Genomic DNA, 18,526 nt, shown 5'->3' with positions numbered 1-18,526 from the left:
ATCAATTACTTGCGATGCATCCTGTACAGTCATTGCCCCTCCTTTCTGTAGTCTAGTCCTTTTTGCCCTCCGGCGCCGGCTTAGTATCTCATTTGCATCTCGAAGATTTCGGACCTCATTCCTCAATAAGACAACCTCATGCATAATTGCCCTTGTTGCTTTAGTATTTGACTTTAAAGCTTCTATTATTGACTCTGGGGAGCCGCCTTTATGTCTTCTGATTCGTTTTTCGAGGTATTCAGACTGAGATTGAGCCTCAATTGCTGTCTTTGGGGTCTTTGAAACCCATGGGGTTAATGGTTGGCTGACCTCCCCAGGAGGCGTTGGGGTTCGTAGCTGCACATCAAGCTTTGAGATCACGGCTTCTGGGTCAAGAGGAGCAAGTCCAGCTCCTCTAAAACCCCCCCGGATATTGCTTTCTGTGAAAGTAGCTTTAAAGGCGGCATAAAAGGCTGGGAAGAACTCGGTCTTAGAAATGTGGGTTATAGAGCATCTAATCAGATGCTCTATTTGTCGACCATAAGCCTGTTTCAGCACTGCAAAGCACCCAACATCAAGAGGCTGAAGTAGGTGAGATGCATGAGGTGGCATACAAAGCGTGATAATCTTATTATCCTGGCAGTATCTCTCAAAGTCAGCAGAGTGGTGGCTTTCGTGGCCATCGAGGATCAGAAGACGATAGGCACCAACTGATCGGTTACTTGTAGACCGATCAAAGTGCTTTAGCCACTCAAGACCCAGCTCATTATTTGTCCAACCATTTTGGCTCGTTGCAATAACCCAGTCGGCCGGGAGGTTGCTTTCTCGGTACCAGTTGGCAAGGTGATATTGGCCAGCACCAATGATGAATTTCGAAAAGTGGACTAGCGTTGGGGTAGACTCGACTCTGATAAGGGGGTTGACTTGGATTTCTGATTGGTGCTTGAGACATCCGAGATGGGTCAAGATGGTCCCGACTGTTTGGAGGGAGGGAAGATGGCCGATCCGAAGCATGTTATGGGTGAACAAGGATGTGGAGGCGGAGCAGATACCGATACAGACGGCAGATATGACGGCAGCCATCTTGCGACTCCCTGGACGCCTAGTACTGGTTGTGTCTGTTTACGTACCGGGACGAGACAATGAGGCGCTGCAAGGTACCTGCAACCTGCTGCATCAGGTCATTTCAGGCACAAGAAGACAATCCGGTGGGCTGGTGGATGTGGTAATTGTTGGAGACTTCAACCGACACGACCAATTATGGGGAGGAGATGAGATATCCTTGACGAGGCAAGGCGAAGCGGATCAGATCATCAGCCTTATGACTGAGTTTGATCTAACGAGCCTGCTTCCGAGGGGAACGAAGACGTGGAGTGGCGGAGATTTCGAGACAACAGTCGACCTGGTCCTTGCTTCGGCAGATCTAGCGTCCTCGACTGTCAAGTGTATGATACACGGCACAGAGCACGGATCCGATCATCGTGCTATCGAGACGGAGTTCGACGTCTCTGTTCCGATGCCGCAAGCCCAGGAGCGACTTTTGCTCAAGAACGCACCATGGAAGGAGATCAACGCCCGGATTGCCGAGGCGTTAGAGTCCATTCCGGAACAAGGCACCGTACAGCAGAAGACTAACAGGCTTATGACAGTGGTGCTGGAGGCAGTCCGCGCGCTAACACCCAGAGCTAAGCCGTCACCATACGCAAAGCGTTGGTGGACCTCAGACCTCACGCAACTCCGGCAGATATACACACACTGGAGGAACCGCACCAGAGCATTGAGGCGAGCAGGATCGGCATGTCAGGAGCTTGAGGAGACGGCGAGAGGAGCAGCAAAGCAGTACCATGATGCCATCAGACAGCAGAAGAAGACACATTGGAACGAGTTTTTAGCCGATAACGACAACATATGGAAGGCAGCAAAGTATCTCAAGTCTGGAGATGATACAGCATTTGGAAAAGTACCCCAACTCACGAGGGTCGACGGCACACGCACGACCAACAACATCGAACAGGCCGAGGAAATGTTAGCAACCTTCTTTCCTCCATTACCGCAGCATATCGAACAAGAAGGGGATCGACCCCAGCGCGGATCTGCTGTCGTCATGCCAAATATCACTATGGAGGAGGTAGAGCGACAGCTTTTCGCGGCGAAATCATGGAAAGCACCCGGCGAAGATGGGCTACCAATCGCAGTCTGGAAACAGATCTGGCCTTCTGTCAAGCACCGAGTCTTCTCACTTTTTCGTGCTTCGCTGGAAGATGGCGTGCTGCCGGATCAATGGAGACATGCCAAGATCATTCCTCTGAAGAAACCAAACAAGGAAAACTATTCGATCGCGAAGGCATGGAGGCCCATCTCGCTTCTATCTACCCTGGGCAAAATACTAGAGGCGGTCGTCGCAGAAAGGATCTCGCATGCTGTTGAAACACACGGATTACTGCCAACAAATCACTTTGGAGCTCGTAAACAACGTTCCGCTGAGCAGGCATTGATGCTGCTGCAAGAGCAGATCTACGCCGCCTGGCGAGGTCGATGGATCCTTAGTTTGGTGAGCTTTGACGTCAAAGGAGCTTACAACGGGGTGTGCAAAGAGAGACTCATCCAAAGACTGAGAGCAAGGGGCATACCAGAGGATCTACTTCGCTGGATCGAAGCTTTTTGCTCGGATCGCACAGCGACTATTCAGGTCAACGGACAGACATCCGAGAAGCGAGAGTTGCCACAAGCCGGGTTGCCGCAGGGCTCCCCTCTGTCCCCGATCCTGTTCCTCTTCTTCAACGCGGACCTTGTCCAGCAACGCATCGATTGTTATGGGGGAGCGATAGCGTTTGTGGATGACTTCACTGCCTGGGTGACAGGTCCAACCGCAGAAAGTAACCGCGATGGGATCAGAAATATCATCAGGAACGCTCTAGACTGGGAGAGGAGAAGTGGCGCGACGTTCGAGGCAGAAAAGACGGCGATCATACACTTCACGCGGAAAGAATACAAGTCCGACGAGGAACCTTTCGCGATCAGGGGACAGCTCGTTCGGCCCAAGACTCAGGTCAAGGTTCTGGGAATGATCATGGATGCCGGCCTCAAATATAAGGAGCACATTGCACGAGCAGCGGCTAAGGGATTGAACGCTGCGATGGAGCTGCAAAGGCTCAGGGGTCTTACTCCGAGGACAGCGAGGCAGTTGTTCGCAGCCACGGTGGCCCCGGTCGTGGACTACGCCTCAAACGTATGGATGCACGCATGCAGGTATAGAAGAGCCAGCCCTATCAATCGGGTTCAGAGGATTGGGGCAAATGCAATCGTGGGGACATTCCTCACAGTGGCAACAAGCGTAGCAGAAGCAGAAGCACATATCGCCAGTGCACATGAACGGTTCTGGAGACGGGCCATCAAGATGTGGACTGATCTACATGCCCTTCCGACAACCAACCCTCTCCGAAACTCTACATCTCGCATTCGAAAGTTCAGAAGATACAATCGCTCGCCATTCTACGAGGTAGCAGTGGCACTTAGTGAGATCCCGATGGAAGAACTAGAAACGATCAACCCTTTCACGTTGGCACCCTGGGTAGAACGGGTGCAGACTATAGTGGATGATGGGGATAGTTTAGGGACAATGCAAGCAGATCTAGGATGGGCGGTACGGGCTGCAGTGAGCAGTTCGGCGCGGAATGGGCAGGGTTCAAATCCACGACACTCCACGACACATTTGTGAATATGGCGTGGATATGGATGCTGACTAATAATTTCGATGTGGAATGGGTGGAAATGGATCCATTATGGAAATGGATCCATATTGTGGAATTCGTGGAATGGAAACCTACTTCGTCCAACAATGGTAATTAATGGGTCCCGCCCGCCCTCGGTGACGTCAATGTTTTTGTCATTGGTCCATTAAAATCCGCCGTTGCTTGACGCAAAGGCAACACACCCACCGACGTTCCTGTTTCTTGTTATGCTGGATATTCGTAGCCGAACCGATATACCTATAGACGCGCCTTGCCGTCTCTCTCCGTCAAGATCCAGCTTTTGTAGAGCTGAAAGAGCCGTTGATTGTCCTCTTCTGTTCGTTCTGGAACGGATGTGGTTGACTTGGTAGGATGGGGAGTGGCCATTTCGATTTGGGGTAGTAACGCGAGTAACAGTGAAGCCCCCAGAATGGACTCATTGTGTACGGAGGAAAATGGGGTGGCAAATCGATGTTGTGTTGTTGTGGGTGATAGAAAGTACTTAGGATATGCGGGATTTCACAAGGAAATCAAGGTATTTTCGAACCCCACCTAAAATATTCCACGATTTCCACATGTGGAACATGTGGAAGGGGCTTCGTGGCGTGGATATGGAAATGCTGAAGCCCACGTGGAATGGAATGGAATGGATATGGATCCACATTATGGATCCATATGTGGATTTCGTGGTATGGATTTGAACCCTGGGAATGGGGTAGTCGGAGTCGGCGGGGTCATCGAGATCCCTGCCTCGGTGCGAGGAGGACCGAAGCTTGAGCGGTTTTCCTTCACGCTCGGCATGAGGACGGAGCAGAACCTATTTTCCGGACAACTAGCAGCGATGGCTTACGCGTTGAGACACTTACCCCACCTTGAATATCGAAGCGTGGCACTGTTGGCGAGCAATAAAGCCGCCGTGCTCACAGTCCGAAACCCTCGCCAGCAGTCCGGTCAAGAGTATGTTGGATGCATATATGATTCCATCAATGTATTGAGGGTCAAAGGAAACGTGGTGGCTGTCGTATGGATGCCTATCAGTGCTGAACACAGGCTCCTGTAAATGGCCAAGAAAGAGGCGCGAAGTGCGAGCCAAGACGGTGCCGTCCCGGCTCAGAAGTTTCCCCGAATGCGATCGACGACCCTGAATCTAGCCCGATCGAGCCAGCGTGCAAGCCAACGGCTCCCAGATAATGTTGGGAAGTTTTCGAAGAAGGTTGATGCTGCGCTCCCGGGTAAGCACACTCGATTGCTCTACGATGGCTTGTCACGGAGAGAAGCCAGCGTGCTAGCACAACTTAGGACAGGCATGGCCAGATTAAATGGATACCTCTTCCGGATCAGCATAGCAGCGTCACAGCAATGCGCATGCGGACAAGCGATAGAGACAGTAGAGCACTTTCTCTTTCGATGCAGGAAATGGACAGCGCACAGGACTGAGATGCTGCAGTGCACTGAGACATTGAGAGGGAACCTCTCGTTCTACCTAGGAGGAAAGTCACCATCAGATGACGCCAAGTGGACGCCAAACATGCAGGCAGTCCATGCAACTATACGATTTGCAATAGCCACAGGACGACTCGACACACAATATTGAAGCCAGATTGCAAGAACCTCACCTACTTACTCTTACTAACCCACTCACACCCTATACTAAACACCCTGTGCACAGAGGCGGACGCCGCTTCAGCCGCCGTAGATAGGACGCTGGACACTTGAAGAACAGCCTTCAAGCTAGTTCGCCGGCAATGCTACTAAAACATGGGAGAAGCAAGGCACAGCAGAACAGAAAGGAAAAGAGTAATCAAGGAGCAGGCGCTTTATGGGCTTGAGGACGCGAATTTCAGATTGATGGTGTAAAACCAAGGTTCAGTATGGGCTTTAGGAAAATGCGGACACAAATTGAGCAATGTGTGGCACAGCATGGGCTTGGGGAAACGAGGACGAAAAGCAGGCGTTGTATGTAAGCATTAGCGACTAGGGCCCTTTTGGTCAGAACAGGCCGCCGGGCGTAATAAATTGTATTGTATTGTATTGTATCTCTTGGGAGCTCATCGTTCTAATTGAGACTCGTTAGGGTCAATTTGTATGAGGATTTTGATGATTTTGGTGGGGGAACTTCATGTACCCTGCAGGTACCTGTAAAAAAGCGGGGTAGGTGACCTCGTGGACGGCTTATGCCGGTCAAAGAGATAATCCGATAGCGGAAAAATTATACCAAAGATGGAAATTGGGACGGGTACCCGTCCGCCTATTGACCGCCGAGAAGCTCGACCCGCTCCACTTTATTTTAATTCCTTTCCTCTCATAAAATCCCTCACTTCCATGAAGCCTGTAACTGGATGAACTAGATTGTTATCGTCACCTTCTTTTTACACGCATCTTTTCCCCAACCACTCGTTATTAGGGTTCCGTTTTTGACCGTCAAAAACGGTATTTGACGGTCAAATTCCTAAAGGGGGTTTTTGGCGGTAATTTACGTCAAAAACCCTACAATTTTAGGCTTAGTGCCTACCCGTATTAGGACTAGTATATGCACGGAATAGGTTTAGTACATCGTAAAATTACCGATGGGACGCACAAATCATCACCAATTCTCATCTTCGGTGTTGAAAAGCAATGGACATGAGACTGTCACCATGAGTAACAAAGGCGGTCGCCCTAAAACCCATGGTGTTCATGAACACTTTGCAGCAGCCCCAATTCCTCCAGGAGGGGGTAAATTCAGTCAACTTCGCGTTCGGTGCAAATACTGTTCTAAAACCATGGCCAAGCACGTTCAACGTCAACAGAATCACCTTGCCAAAGAGTGTCTTGGTTTCCAGCAAGCTGCAGGCCATGTTGATCGCCAGCCTCGAATCACTACGGCTTTGTCCATAATGGATCGAAACTCTAAAGATCAACTCGATCGAGCCGCAGCCCTGGCCATCTTTAAGTCTGGCAAGCCATACACCACCTTCGAAGACTCTGGCATGGTTGAGTTCATCCAACAGCTCAATCCAGCGTACAAGCCCCCTAGTGGTGATCGAATTGCCACCATACTTCCTGAAGTTTACCAAGATTACCGAGTCCAAGTCAAGGAGATCCTCGACGATGCCGATCATCTCAATGTCATCTTTGACGCTTCTGACGACATAAGCAGCAACCGTATTGTCAACATTTCGATTTCAATTCCCAACTCGGTTACATTCTATTGGAAGACTGTTAATACACGGAACGAGGAACATACGGCCTTGAATACCATTCGCCTAATCCAGCCACTATTGGAAGAGGTATTCACGAAGGAAGGAGAGGACTTCCAGGATTTCTCTCGTATGAACGCTATCTGCACAGATACATGCTCGACAATGCGGAAACTTCACGCTGAGATGAAGAATATGCCTGAGTTCAGGCATTGTTTCTTCCTTTTGTGTGACTCCCATGGTCTTCAACTTCTAGTGAAAGACATTGTGGAATCGGAGAGATGGGCTTCAGTCCTTAAGAAAGTTACGAGAATCATCACGTTCTTTAAAAAGGCCAAGCTCCAACTCGCACGACTTCGTGCTTATCAGCTTGAGTGTTACGGTAAACAGAAGGCTTTCATTACACCAGCCATCACTCGTTGGGGAACACAACTCGGAGCTGTTATGTCTTCACTGGCGAACAAAGATGCTCTTCGAGCATATGCACGTGATGCTATGGTCCTCAATTCCCTAAAAGCTAAGGCTATCAAAGGGGAAGAGGAGGAAGAGGAAGATCAACAAGTCCTAAGGGCAATACTCTCGTCCATCAACAACTTTGAGTTTTGGCATGAGGTAGAGATGTTGGCTAAGATCCTTCGGCCTATCGAAAACGCACAACGTTGCTCGGAGCGAGATCGCTCATGCGTTGGAGAGGTTATTCCCCGTTGGTTGACTATCCAGAGCAGATGGGATGCCCTTGAAGAGGCTAACCAAGATCCTCTTATCAACTACTCGGAGCTGAGGCAATGGCGAGTCCAAAGGATGAAAGGTCAAACGACAGACATCCACCACTTCGCATTTGCCTTGGACCCACGGACAACAATAGGGGAGGGCCTTGGGCTTGACACTATGGAGAGAGCACATCGCTTCCTAGAAGAAAACACTAGTAACGAAGAGTACCAACAGCTCTTTGGGGAGTTTTGTCGATTCCGTGCTCGCGAAGGTGCTCTCTTTGGCCCAACCTCGCGGATCTATCGAGAACAGCCGAAGACTCCTCATACGCCTTCTCACTATTACATCCTAAGCGCGTGGGGATACTTTGGGTCTATGGGAGTCAAGTTGGCTACATTGGCAAGGAGAGTTCTAGGATCCTTGGCAAACTCTGTTCCTTCAGAGCGTTCCTTCAGTGCTACGAACTATCTTCATTGTAAGCTTCGGAATCGGCTTAGTCCGCTTAGCACTGACAAGGTCACTTTCATCTATATGAACAGTCGGGTGCTCAAGAGGCTCAAGACGGTCAAAGATAATCCGGCAGAACCGATGGTCGTCAAAAACTGGGAGACAGTTGATGTTGCTCGGTTAGTAAAGATAGAAAACGCATTCCAAGACTCTATTGTTGTCGATGGCTGGCGTTGGGAAGAGACCGATTTGGAAAATAGTGGAGATGATATGGACATCGGCCAATGAGAGGTTTTTGACATGTAAAATACCAAGAAGTTTCAGACGTCAAAAACTTTGGTCAGATAGGTAAATTACCATTCGGTAAATTACCTCGACGGAACCCTACTACCAACTCGATGCCTCCTCATGATGAATCAGCTGCAGTAACTTCATCGCACCTCTTCTCAGACTCTACTCCGTGGCATTGAGCGGTTTTTCCCAGGTCGAGATCACGTTTCTTTCGACAGGAGCGACATTGTTATATAGCTTGAGGGACTGTGAATAATATGAATGGAAAGCCCTTGGAACCTTGTGTTGCTCAGCACCAGGAAGAGTGTTAACTGCTGCATGCCAGGGCGCAGAATTTTAGAATAAGGTTGGAATACACGTCTAGAGCCATGTTCTCGCTCTATCTATCGCCACTTCGTATGTAAGGGATGTGATAAGCATTAGCTCTCCGCTCGGTCAGAATACTGAAAACTTCGCATCGGATAATGAGCAAGCAGATATCGGGACACGGCTTACTGCTTGTGGTGATTGACTAATAGGCTGTCTGGCGCAGACCTTGATCAAGCGCGGAAACTTGCCTCTTGCTTTACATTGATGCATCATGTGATGAAACGAGTTGTTTATATTTCATGGCTGAAAGTAGAAGAACGTATACCTAGATGCTGACTAAAGTAACTACTCAAGCGAATCTTTTCTTATCACCTTCGTCTAATTTCTATCAGAGGTTCCAGTACCATGCCTTCTCCTTCACTGGTAGATCTTTGTGATTGCCGCATGCCTTGGGTCAAGTCTACTAATGATAGTGAGAGTTTTGTTGTAGAAGAGTTAGAACTTCTAACTGTACTGTTGTACAAAGAGGAAACAGGTGAGGATATGATTATTCGTGATGAAGAAGCCACTGTTTCCACTACGAATGGGAATGAGCTTTTCCACGCGGATAGTTATCTTAACCAGTCCCGTAGTGATGAGTATAGGAAATCAAGTGAAGGATATTTTCCGGATCAGCCGTCAGCGTGAATCTATCCAACGCATAAGCGGCCAACACTCGTCGATCGTAGCCGTCAGGCGTTGCTAGCCCAAAATAAATACAAATAATAAAGAGATTGGCTAGATCGATAAGTCCAATTCCGTCCACTTTAGTCTGCTTATTCCAATTGCATCAAAGTGTCCAGCTACGGCTGCTTCAAGTAGCATAACACTACAAGGCTGTGTGCTCTTGTGATCATGGCATCTAGAGTACTGCTGATATTCCGACTAGAAAGACTGCTCATCCTGATCCAATCAAATTGAGCCCCCTCTCCTATCTTTGAGGGAGTATCTCTGCGATACCTTTTACTTCCCTCCATCAACCTTCGCTCCGCTTAGACGCTCTCTTTGTACCACCAAAGGTGTCAAAGGTCGGTTCCAATATTGGCCGCATTGCTTTCCAAAAACATTCAAAGTGGCTATTTCGGATTCGGAATTAGTAATGGGGGCATTCCTAATGTTGGATTCGGTAGCGAGAATAAGCTGTGCCAACGTGGACATTTTGGCATTGTAATTGCAGTTTGCTGCGGCAGATTTTAATATTCAGATGAACGCTTTCAACTGTTTACCTACTTGCCCGGGCAGAGGGGGAGCCATGTACCTTCATCCAAAGAAGCGATTTTGGGATCCGCAACGCGGTTCCTTGCTTTGCGCTTCCAAAGGCAAAGTAGAGTGACCTCATAAAAATTTGAATACTATTTAAATACAGAGTTAGCCTAGAATCTGGTAAAAGATTAACTAGATCGATTACATCTCGAACAGGAATAGCGCCGAGCATTTACCCAAAGAAAGGCGCTAGATAATGCCTCAATCAAAGCAGTGACTCAGCGTCGCACGTTCCAACGAGTTTAATATCAGCCCCCAACGTATTAGATAGGTAGTTGGCTACGAACTCTAATGGATTCGGTCCCTCTGTTTTGACCCGGCGTGTGAATTGTTAAGCCTTAGCGCTCACAGCTGGTTTGACTGTGTTGCCAGCCTCGACGAGAACATACACGGATTTCGACTTTAATAGTTAAACTATTAATCTATCATAGCTATCTTACTATAGCTTTAGTGTAGTTCTAGCATAGCTGGCATAAGTAGTTTAATTTCTCTTCTTTGTTTATATATAGTGTTAAAATTAAAATGATTAAGCTTATGTTATCGTGTTAACTATTTTTACAAAGCTTATTTAATATTAACGTAGTTGATAAGCGAGTGTGACAGACAAGTGAGTGTGACACTACTTTATACACCTTAAAATCTAGTTTTTAAAAGCTTACAAATACCTAATTTGAGCCTAAAATAGCTATAATTTTAATAGCTTATATATAAGTTTTAAAATAAGCTATATGAATTTTTTTAGATTTTTAAAAAAATCCTATATAGCTAGTATATAAAAACTTTATTTACACTGTATAATTAAGCTTTTTTATATAAAATAAAATAGCTAAAAATTTAACAAAAATACTTTTTAATATAGTTAGCTATACTATTTTCAGAATAATTTTATTAGATTTTTAACTATTTTATTTAAGTACTAAAATGCTATAGGGTAAGCTATTTTTAGCTACACAGTATACTGTCACACTCGCTTGTCTGTCACACTCGCTTATCAACTACGTTATATATACTTGCTTTATAATTTCAATGGATAGATAAACTTCTTTCAAGTCATTATTGTTACGATTCGTGCCCGTAACAGCGCTGTAAGGCTTCTATAAGGCAGCTGTAGCACACCCATGATTGCTTGCATAGCGATTATGGCCCGATCTTTTGCCCTGTGGTTTAACGGCTTGTGCAACCGTTACACGATAATCGCTGTTAGCGGGTGGCCCGAAGGTCAAGGGTTCGATTCCCCCTTGCAGCCTTTGGTATAGCTGCTCACAAGGGTGCCTACGTAACGCAGAGGGGCACTGCGGGGTACGCCTTGGGAGGTTGGCAGCTGCACCGCACAGGGCTTGGTTCCCCCTGTGGCGGCCGGCTTCAGCGGGCTTCGAGGACGAAAGCCCCTGAAGAGGGAGCATCGTGTTACGATTCGTGCCCGTAACAGCGCTGTAAGGCTTCTATAAGGCAGCTGTAGCACACCCATGATTGCTTGCATAGCGATTATGGCCCGATCTTTTGCCCTGTGGTTTAACGGCTTGTGCAACCGTTACAATTATAGCCATTGAAATGGAGAATTCAAGGTTTAAAGAGCATCTACCAGAAGTCATGAACTACAGTAACAAGGACAAAATAGATATAACGAAGCCCGAACCCGCCTACTCCAGTATTACTACAGCATTCTCCTCTCTTATTGACATCTGGTGCTGTGGCACTCTGTTTTAGAGCGTTACACTTCCTATTCTGAATATTAGACATATTCTACCCTATTCACCAACCTGTATGTATTGATATTCGGAAAGATGCACGTTTAGACCAAAGCCTACGCATCTCGGTCGAATGATTTTCAAACTTATAGTCATTAAACCGACAGTATTACATCTTGGCCCACAATAGTGACCTTGGTATATAGGCTAAACTCTTTACCATTTCGTAGCTCCTAATTCATTCTCATTAATACAACTTCTTTTTAACTCGTGTCTGGCATTCAATCTCGAAGTTACAACGATTAAAAAGATCCAGATTATTAACCAACAGAGTCCCATCGCTCATATGCATTTTCTCCATTTTCATCCCAGAAGTAAGGAACTTATACTTTGGAAGAAAATAATATATCCTCGTTATCTATATCAGCAGCCCGAAGTTCAACTTTATAGGAAGTAATTAGTCAACTAGGGCTAAAAGCGATATCGTGGGTATTAAATGGGCATTCCGAAGATCGTGCCTTGGAATATGTTAAATGGTAGCCAGGATAGCCAAGACCAGAAGCAGGGTTCTTCAACGAGAACCGAGATGTTTCCTGGCAAAGGAAGAAGAACATAAGAGTAACGCCATCAGAAAATAATCAACTAAGGATATTAAAATTAGACATGGCGCGAACTCGGCCGCACCTTTTGGTTTAGCGTAAGAAGTTAGCGTTAATATTTGCCTTTAGCATATGCACTTGGCTTCCGGCAAGCATGGGCACAGTGTCCCGGCGCTTGCCTACCTTGTCTTGGGATAAGAAACGAGGTGATAGAATTTGGCTCTTGGTCATGAAAGATTAACGCTAAGCAAAACAAGAGAGAGAACATCACTTGAGTAGGGGATAAGCTAGTTTCTGAAAGCCTGCGTTGGGCATGGAGTCACAATCTCGGCACAAAGCATAGGGTTATAACGGATTTCTCCAGAGGGATGCAATCATCATATCGACCCCTTTTGCAGTAGATAATACAGCCCTTAAGGGTCTTGAATAGAAACAGTTTACTTAGAAGGAATTACTTCCACATACTGGCCTCTTAATATATATATTATAACTGGATAAACAGGGAGCGGGTAAAATATAAGAGATCTACATACAATTGTAACAGGTACATGTTTTTTTTTTGGCATTAAAGCTACAGGAAAGTGAGTCTTGCAACTTTGCCACAGATAACGCGCTAACATTGGAGATGCATGCTCTACAAACTTCCCAGCAAAAGCCATGCCACTGATAGGAAAGCTAGGTGGGGATAAAACACGAGAGTGGAATTGGTGGTAGATCGGTGGATTTTGGTGTAAGCCAGTCTCATGTATTTTACCCCCCTGGAGAGGCAGATTTCCGAGAACACGGGTTACCCTAAATTCCCGGATGAGTCTTTCCATTCTAGGGTCGACAGGATGACGAGACGCAGGGGATGATGAGAAGCCCCTTCCTTTAGCTGTTCATAGAGATCAGGCATTGCATTATCTCAATCGTTTGAGGGAATCATATAATTCTTGCCCTTTTTGCTGTTCTGTGGAATGTGTTACTCAACGTATCCCATAAATATTATAAAACATAACGTATTAATTGAGTGTTTCTTTCTATTATTGCTTCATTACAAGCTGCTATTACACAACTTCTATAAGATAATAAACTCCTTGCCTACTACCCTAATTACTGTCTGGTAGGAATCTGGAGTTATGCCTTAAGATAAGGCACTACAACATAAAACATTAGTAAAAATGGTGTAGTCGCGACCTATTTTACGTATTAGCTAACCTCACCTTCTCTTAAATAGGACTTTATAATTACCAGCTGTCTTTACGACGCTTCTTAGCCTCGATTGTATTTTGTAACCCAGATAACTCCTCGACCTTTTCGTGATTCACCTGCTCATGAGCCTCTGCCAGACCTATTGAAAGCGTTAGCTAGCCTCCACTTTCCCTTAAAAGAATCGTACACTACCATCTTGAGACGGCTGGTTTGATACGTTTGGCTTTCAGACACATGGGGTGCTGCTAACCGAGGACGTGCTTGATCTAGAACTTGACCGTGGACCGTTAATGCTGCAGTCGCCATACAGCACTACCTCGTCGAGGCCTGCTCGTACTGAAATTGATAATAACCTGCCTATCCCACTGGCTGTCGAGTTTCATTCCGGGTTCTGGAACGCTGCTGAGCCGGGTCGGCCGGATGACGTGATTAAGTTTCTCAAGCCCACAGGGCTCAAACGATGGTACTTTGAAGGGGCCCGAAACGCCCATCATTCAACAGCTCGAATGATAGTCTACCACCAAGTCCGATGATGCCACTCGTGGCTGACGGCGGCAGCGCCATTTCATACAATGTACCCATGGGTTACAACATCGGCCATGACCGCAGAGATTCTTTTGACGTGGCAGGAGGAAAAGCTTGTTTGTGTTTAGCATCCTACACCAAGACTGATATCGTTCGCTCGTTTTCCTGAGTTTTAAAATGTCGCTGGCTATCCTAGATTGGAACTTTACTTTCCCCACTTGGATGCGAAGCCTCACACATATTCATGTGTCCGTACAAAGGCTCCTGAGGTGTCAGGCTGGCTAGGACACAGCGTTTTCATCAACGCCAAGAGGGTTAAATCGGGTTCTCAAAAGAAAACCAGCTCCCAGCTGTTTGGTCCTTCCTCTAAATTGAGGATAAGGATGTGATATCCAGCTGTTCCTCCGAATGATTACAGATTCGTTCCAATCTCTCCTTCAGATATTTCGAAGCTGCTGATACAACGTCATAGACAGTCGAAAGCCACTCCTCAGCCCTTCAACTTTGGACAGGCGGCATAAGACCTTGGCCATCATGGTGTGAAGCAGCTCGCGCGGAATCGGGGCTTGGTGCGCCACAAGGAGCACCTGTGCCATTACGTAGGTCACGAGGCGTTTGTGTATATCATTCGAACCACCTGAAAGGTAGCTCATGGTGAGCTTTAGATCGACGCGGGCTTTTTAGTGTTAGCAGGGTTAACGCAAGGACTAGTAGTGGAATGGCACTGTATACAAGGATAATTGGGGGATGATAAAGAGAGCATCGCGGCCATCCGGAGTTGGCGAAGTTCTTTTGTTAGCTCGTAACATCCCCACCTTAAAAAGCCAGGATATCTCTATTGTTCGAACACTTTTATATATTTTATTTTGACACCTATAAGATAAATAATAGACTTATTATAAATATCATTTCATTCTTTTTCTTAAGTTAAAAAAGCTGAATTATGATACTGAGTAAGGAAATTTATTTACAAGCCCTGTACCTAGGGATCGCGGTAACAATAATTGAGGGATTAATATGGGAGCAGAGGAAAACACTGACCAAAGTCGTGGCAAGACTTTAGCATTGTGAAGCTGGTGGAGAATACAGGACGGTTGTTTTTGGGATGACAATTTCTGAGCAGTATGGCAATCTGTCGATACAGCTGACGCCGCTGCTCGCCGAGCGCCTTGACCTTATGCAAGCGACTGCAGGAATGGCCCTCCTTGTTGGGTTACCATCTTCAACCGAGCTAGTACAGCATCCAGGCGCCAAGACAATTATGTATCTAAAGCGATATATATAAACTGCTATACATAGCTTATAGTGAAATATTTGTATTTATTATATAAAGACAAGGCTTATTTCAATAAGGACAAAACATCTCTATGCAGCTCTGGCCGATTAAAATGCGTGATACTAAATGGGATACTACTGTCAAGGAGCTTAAGCATCTCTTGCTTCCAAACCAGTATTATGTTGAACTTAGTCTTGACGGATGTCATTGTTTTTCACCATATAATGAAAACTCTAAGAGAGACTGCGAACGGGGAGCAGACTGCAACGCAGTAAGCCCGGGGCTTTCTGTAATGAGAGGAGATAAAGAAAGTGATCCTTGCGAGTCGGAACCATTCAACAAGGAGGATTATGAACTCCGACCGATCCCATATCTTGAGTATATCATCCATGAGGCCCCGAGCAGAATGGCAAACATATTCGCAGCCTTGGAATATGACCCTCTACTGACAGTAGGCCTGTGGAACGAACGAGAGGGTTCATTTCGCGGTGAAAAGGTACCATATCTACAACGCCGACGAGTAAACTCAGATGATGCCTGGAAGACGTTTCATCGGGATACGAATGATCTGTCGCTAAAAGCCTTGGGTCTCGACAATGTGAAAGCTTTAGAGGATAAGGATATCTTTATCTGTGCCGTTGCAATGAACCTAAACGAGTTTTTAAAGACGAGCAAGGCTCATAACGAACTAGGCCTGGCAAAGACAGTGTCCAACCATTTTAAAAGACTACCTACTATGGTGGACAGGGAAAAAAACATGGCCAGATCTCCTGGAGCATAACAGAAAGTTCCTTACGGGTAGTCATGAGAAAAGAAAGTGGGCTTCTTCCGACTCGCCATACTTAGGTTCACTTAGGCAAGACTGCGAAAAGGAAGAGGAATATAGATCATTGGTTCATCTCACGGATAATGGATTGTTGGTGCTTGGCGGGCAAGGACCGGATAGAGGCCCAGATTGGCGCGGTGGCCACGAATTCCGGTCCACGAACAAGGAGTACCGACGACTTCCTTGTCTTGAATTTATTGTCCAAAACGACCCAACATCCGACTTTATCTCGAACCTGCTAGCTGATGAAGAGCTCGCCGTAAATATTCACAGAGGAGATGGCTCGGTATATCAGACAGATCCGAATTGTTGTGAACATATACAACGGGGGTTGGAGCCACATGGAGTCTGGGAACAGCAGCGAATATCAAAGAGATCTCTGCGGCATTTCTGTCTCGATCACCTCCTGGTACTAAGGCGGAAAGAAGTACTTATCTGCACTGTTGCAATGAAGATCACCAAAAATACAAAGGACATACTTATGGGGAAAGTGGAAGATTTCGTTGAAGCCACTACAGCGTTTGACCTGATACACAGAATATCCATGCATATAGATAAGCTAAAGAGCTTAAATTATGTGAAAAACCTTCACCAGCTCTTTGAGGTGTATGATAATTTTATCGATCACAACTTCAATCGTCAAGACGTTGAGGATTTAAAAAGGCTGCGAAAAAATGGTCTGTTGGTCCTTAACGATCTGAAACCAGATCCACTAGCGATTGAAATGTGGAGGATTCCTCGGCTAAAGATGGCCTTCCTAAGAGATCCAAGTAAAGAAAGGTTTATCTCTAAAATATCCCGGGATCCGAAGCTCGCAGTAGGGTCTTGGAATGGGCAAGATGGCTCATTGAGAGACATGAATACCCAGAGGATATATGGAACGTCAAGCATAGATTTTGATGATTATTATAGTTCTAAGGCTAATGGCAATTTTCCTTTCGGAAACGTAGATTATGTTGACAAACATTGGAAGATATCCTTGAAAGGTACTGTTCTTGAACGTGTGGAACCACTGAAGGACCAAGATGTCATTATCTGCATAATAGCAATGAGGGCCCGTAAGCTTATTCACGACAGGGACAAGACAAAATTGATCACAGCAATTGAGAATTTTGACATTGCAGAACGGGTGGCAGCCCATATAGAGGCTGTCAACTCTGCAGATTCAGTGTCAGAGGTTGTTTCATCTATAAGATTGGATGGCTCAGATGAGGGTGACAGGTCCCATACAAGAAGGAGAAGGAATAAAAAAGGAATACCGCAACAACTTACAAGTGGCTTAGCTGAGACAAACGGATTGAGGGAGCAGCCTAAAGAAAGATGCTTGGGAGTGGGATCGCCTAATCGTTATGAACGGGGTCCATGTCATGGTCTGAAATCACAGGAGGATTTCAGAATGGGAGACGAGCTGCCTTATATAAATGTCAACGATATGCGGATCGAGGGTATTATGCCTCGCGGGGATTTGAGGTTATATGAGGAAGATAGCCCGGAAAAGGCATATGTTGTTCGCAGAAATGAATTACCCGATGCCCTGAAAAGTTTCATAAGTAAAACAAAACCTCTTGAAAGCAGAGACGCTCACTCTCTTCCTGGAATCAAAGTCCTCGATTTCGTGGTTAAAAACATTGCGGTAGGGGGTGACGGCTCAATCAGTGTACTTGGAAGACTTCGTGGAGCAGACGAGTTATTCGTGCTGTCAAAGACTACATTCAATAGGGCATTCGACAAGGACGATGGAGAGACCTTCTAGGAGAATAATTCAAAAATGCTAAGTGATGCCTTGAAACGAAGAGACTCATATGCTAAATGGCGGGAAGGATTGAAATTAACAGGAAGTATACGAAGATCGAAGAGACTCAGAGAATTAAAGGCTAACGTTGAAGGAAGTAATGAATAGTGGAAATAAAAGTAGCTATTATAAGAATGATTATTAGTACCTCTATAATACTGAATAGCATATAAACCCAGCATATCTTAAAGAACATAAATGTGAAATAGGAGGTAAGGGGCATGGAGTTTAATATATTTATGATCCATGTTTTATATGAATTGTTGAGGTATGTGTATTTGCAGTTGAAACCTATGGCTAAAAGTTTATCTTCCATCTTTGCGTTCTGGAAAAGGTCGGTAGGGTAATGATAGGTTCCGATGTCAACTCCTGGGAAAGGTTACTGTCATTGTTGTTCCTGCTGTACACTCTTTGATTGCCCCATGCGATCCATTTTTGACAAGTCGAGCTCAACATATCCTTCTTTAGCCACCTGATGACATATTCGTAATACCAGTGATTGCACGATTAGCATATCGTTATGTCACCGTCATTCATTTCATCGATCCATATTGTACACACCGCCTTGCTCTCTGAGTCCAACGCTTTCTTGTCAATCTCTCCGCGTTGAATTCGAAAGGAATTCTCGCTGCCTAGACTATCTCTATTAGCTTCTCCGGCATTAAGGCCGCGAGGAATGG

General features: G+C 45.9%; 2 protein-coding genes across 2 annotated transcripts; one reads left to right on the top strand and one right to left on the bottom strand.

The window, feature by feature from the left end:
• Positions 1–13,547: 13,547 nt before the first annotated feature.
• On the bottom strand, positions 13,548–13,921 carry FOXG_20891 (uncharacterized protein; the record flags this gene model as incomplete). The annotated part of the gene is made up of 3 exons (XM_018401210.1): positions 13,548–13,566; positions 13,615–13,693; positions 13,765–13,921. The coding sequence occupies 3 exons, from the start codon at positions 13,919–13,921 to the stop codon at positions 13,548–13,550; spliced, it is 255 nt and encodes an 84-aa protein (XP_018251757.1).
• Positions 13,922–17,361: 3,440 nt separating this feature from the next.
• On the top strand, positions 17,362–17,807 carry FOXG_12441 (uncharacterized protein; the record flags this gene model as incomplete). The annotated part of the gene is made up of 1 exon (XM_018392234.1): positions 17,362–17,807. The coding sequence occupies exon 1, from the start codon at positions 17,451–17,453 to the stop codon at positions 17,805–17,807; it is 357 nt and encodes a 118-aa protein (XP_018251756.1). The 5' UTR covers positions 17,362–17,450.
• Positions 17,808–18,526: the final 719 nt, after the last annotated feature.

The sequence above is a fragment of the Fusarium oxysporum genome, chromosome 3 (assembly GCF_000149955.1).
Source record: "Fusarium oxysporum f. sp. lycopersici 4287 chromosome 3, whole genome shotgun sequence".
Taxonomy (NCBI): domain Eukaryota; kingdom Fungi; phylum Ascomycota; class Sordariomycetes; order Hypocreales; family Nectriaceae; genus Fusarium; species Fusarium oxysporum.
The sequence above is the reverse complement of the archived record's forward strand: the minus strand, read 5'-3'. Positions and strand labels throughout refer to the sequence as shown.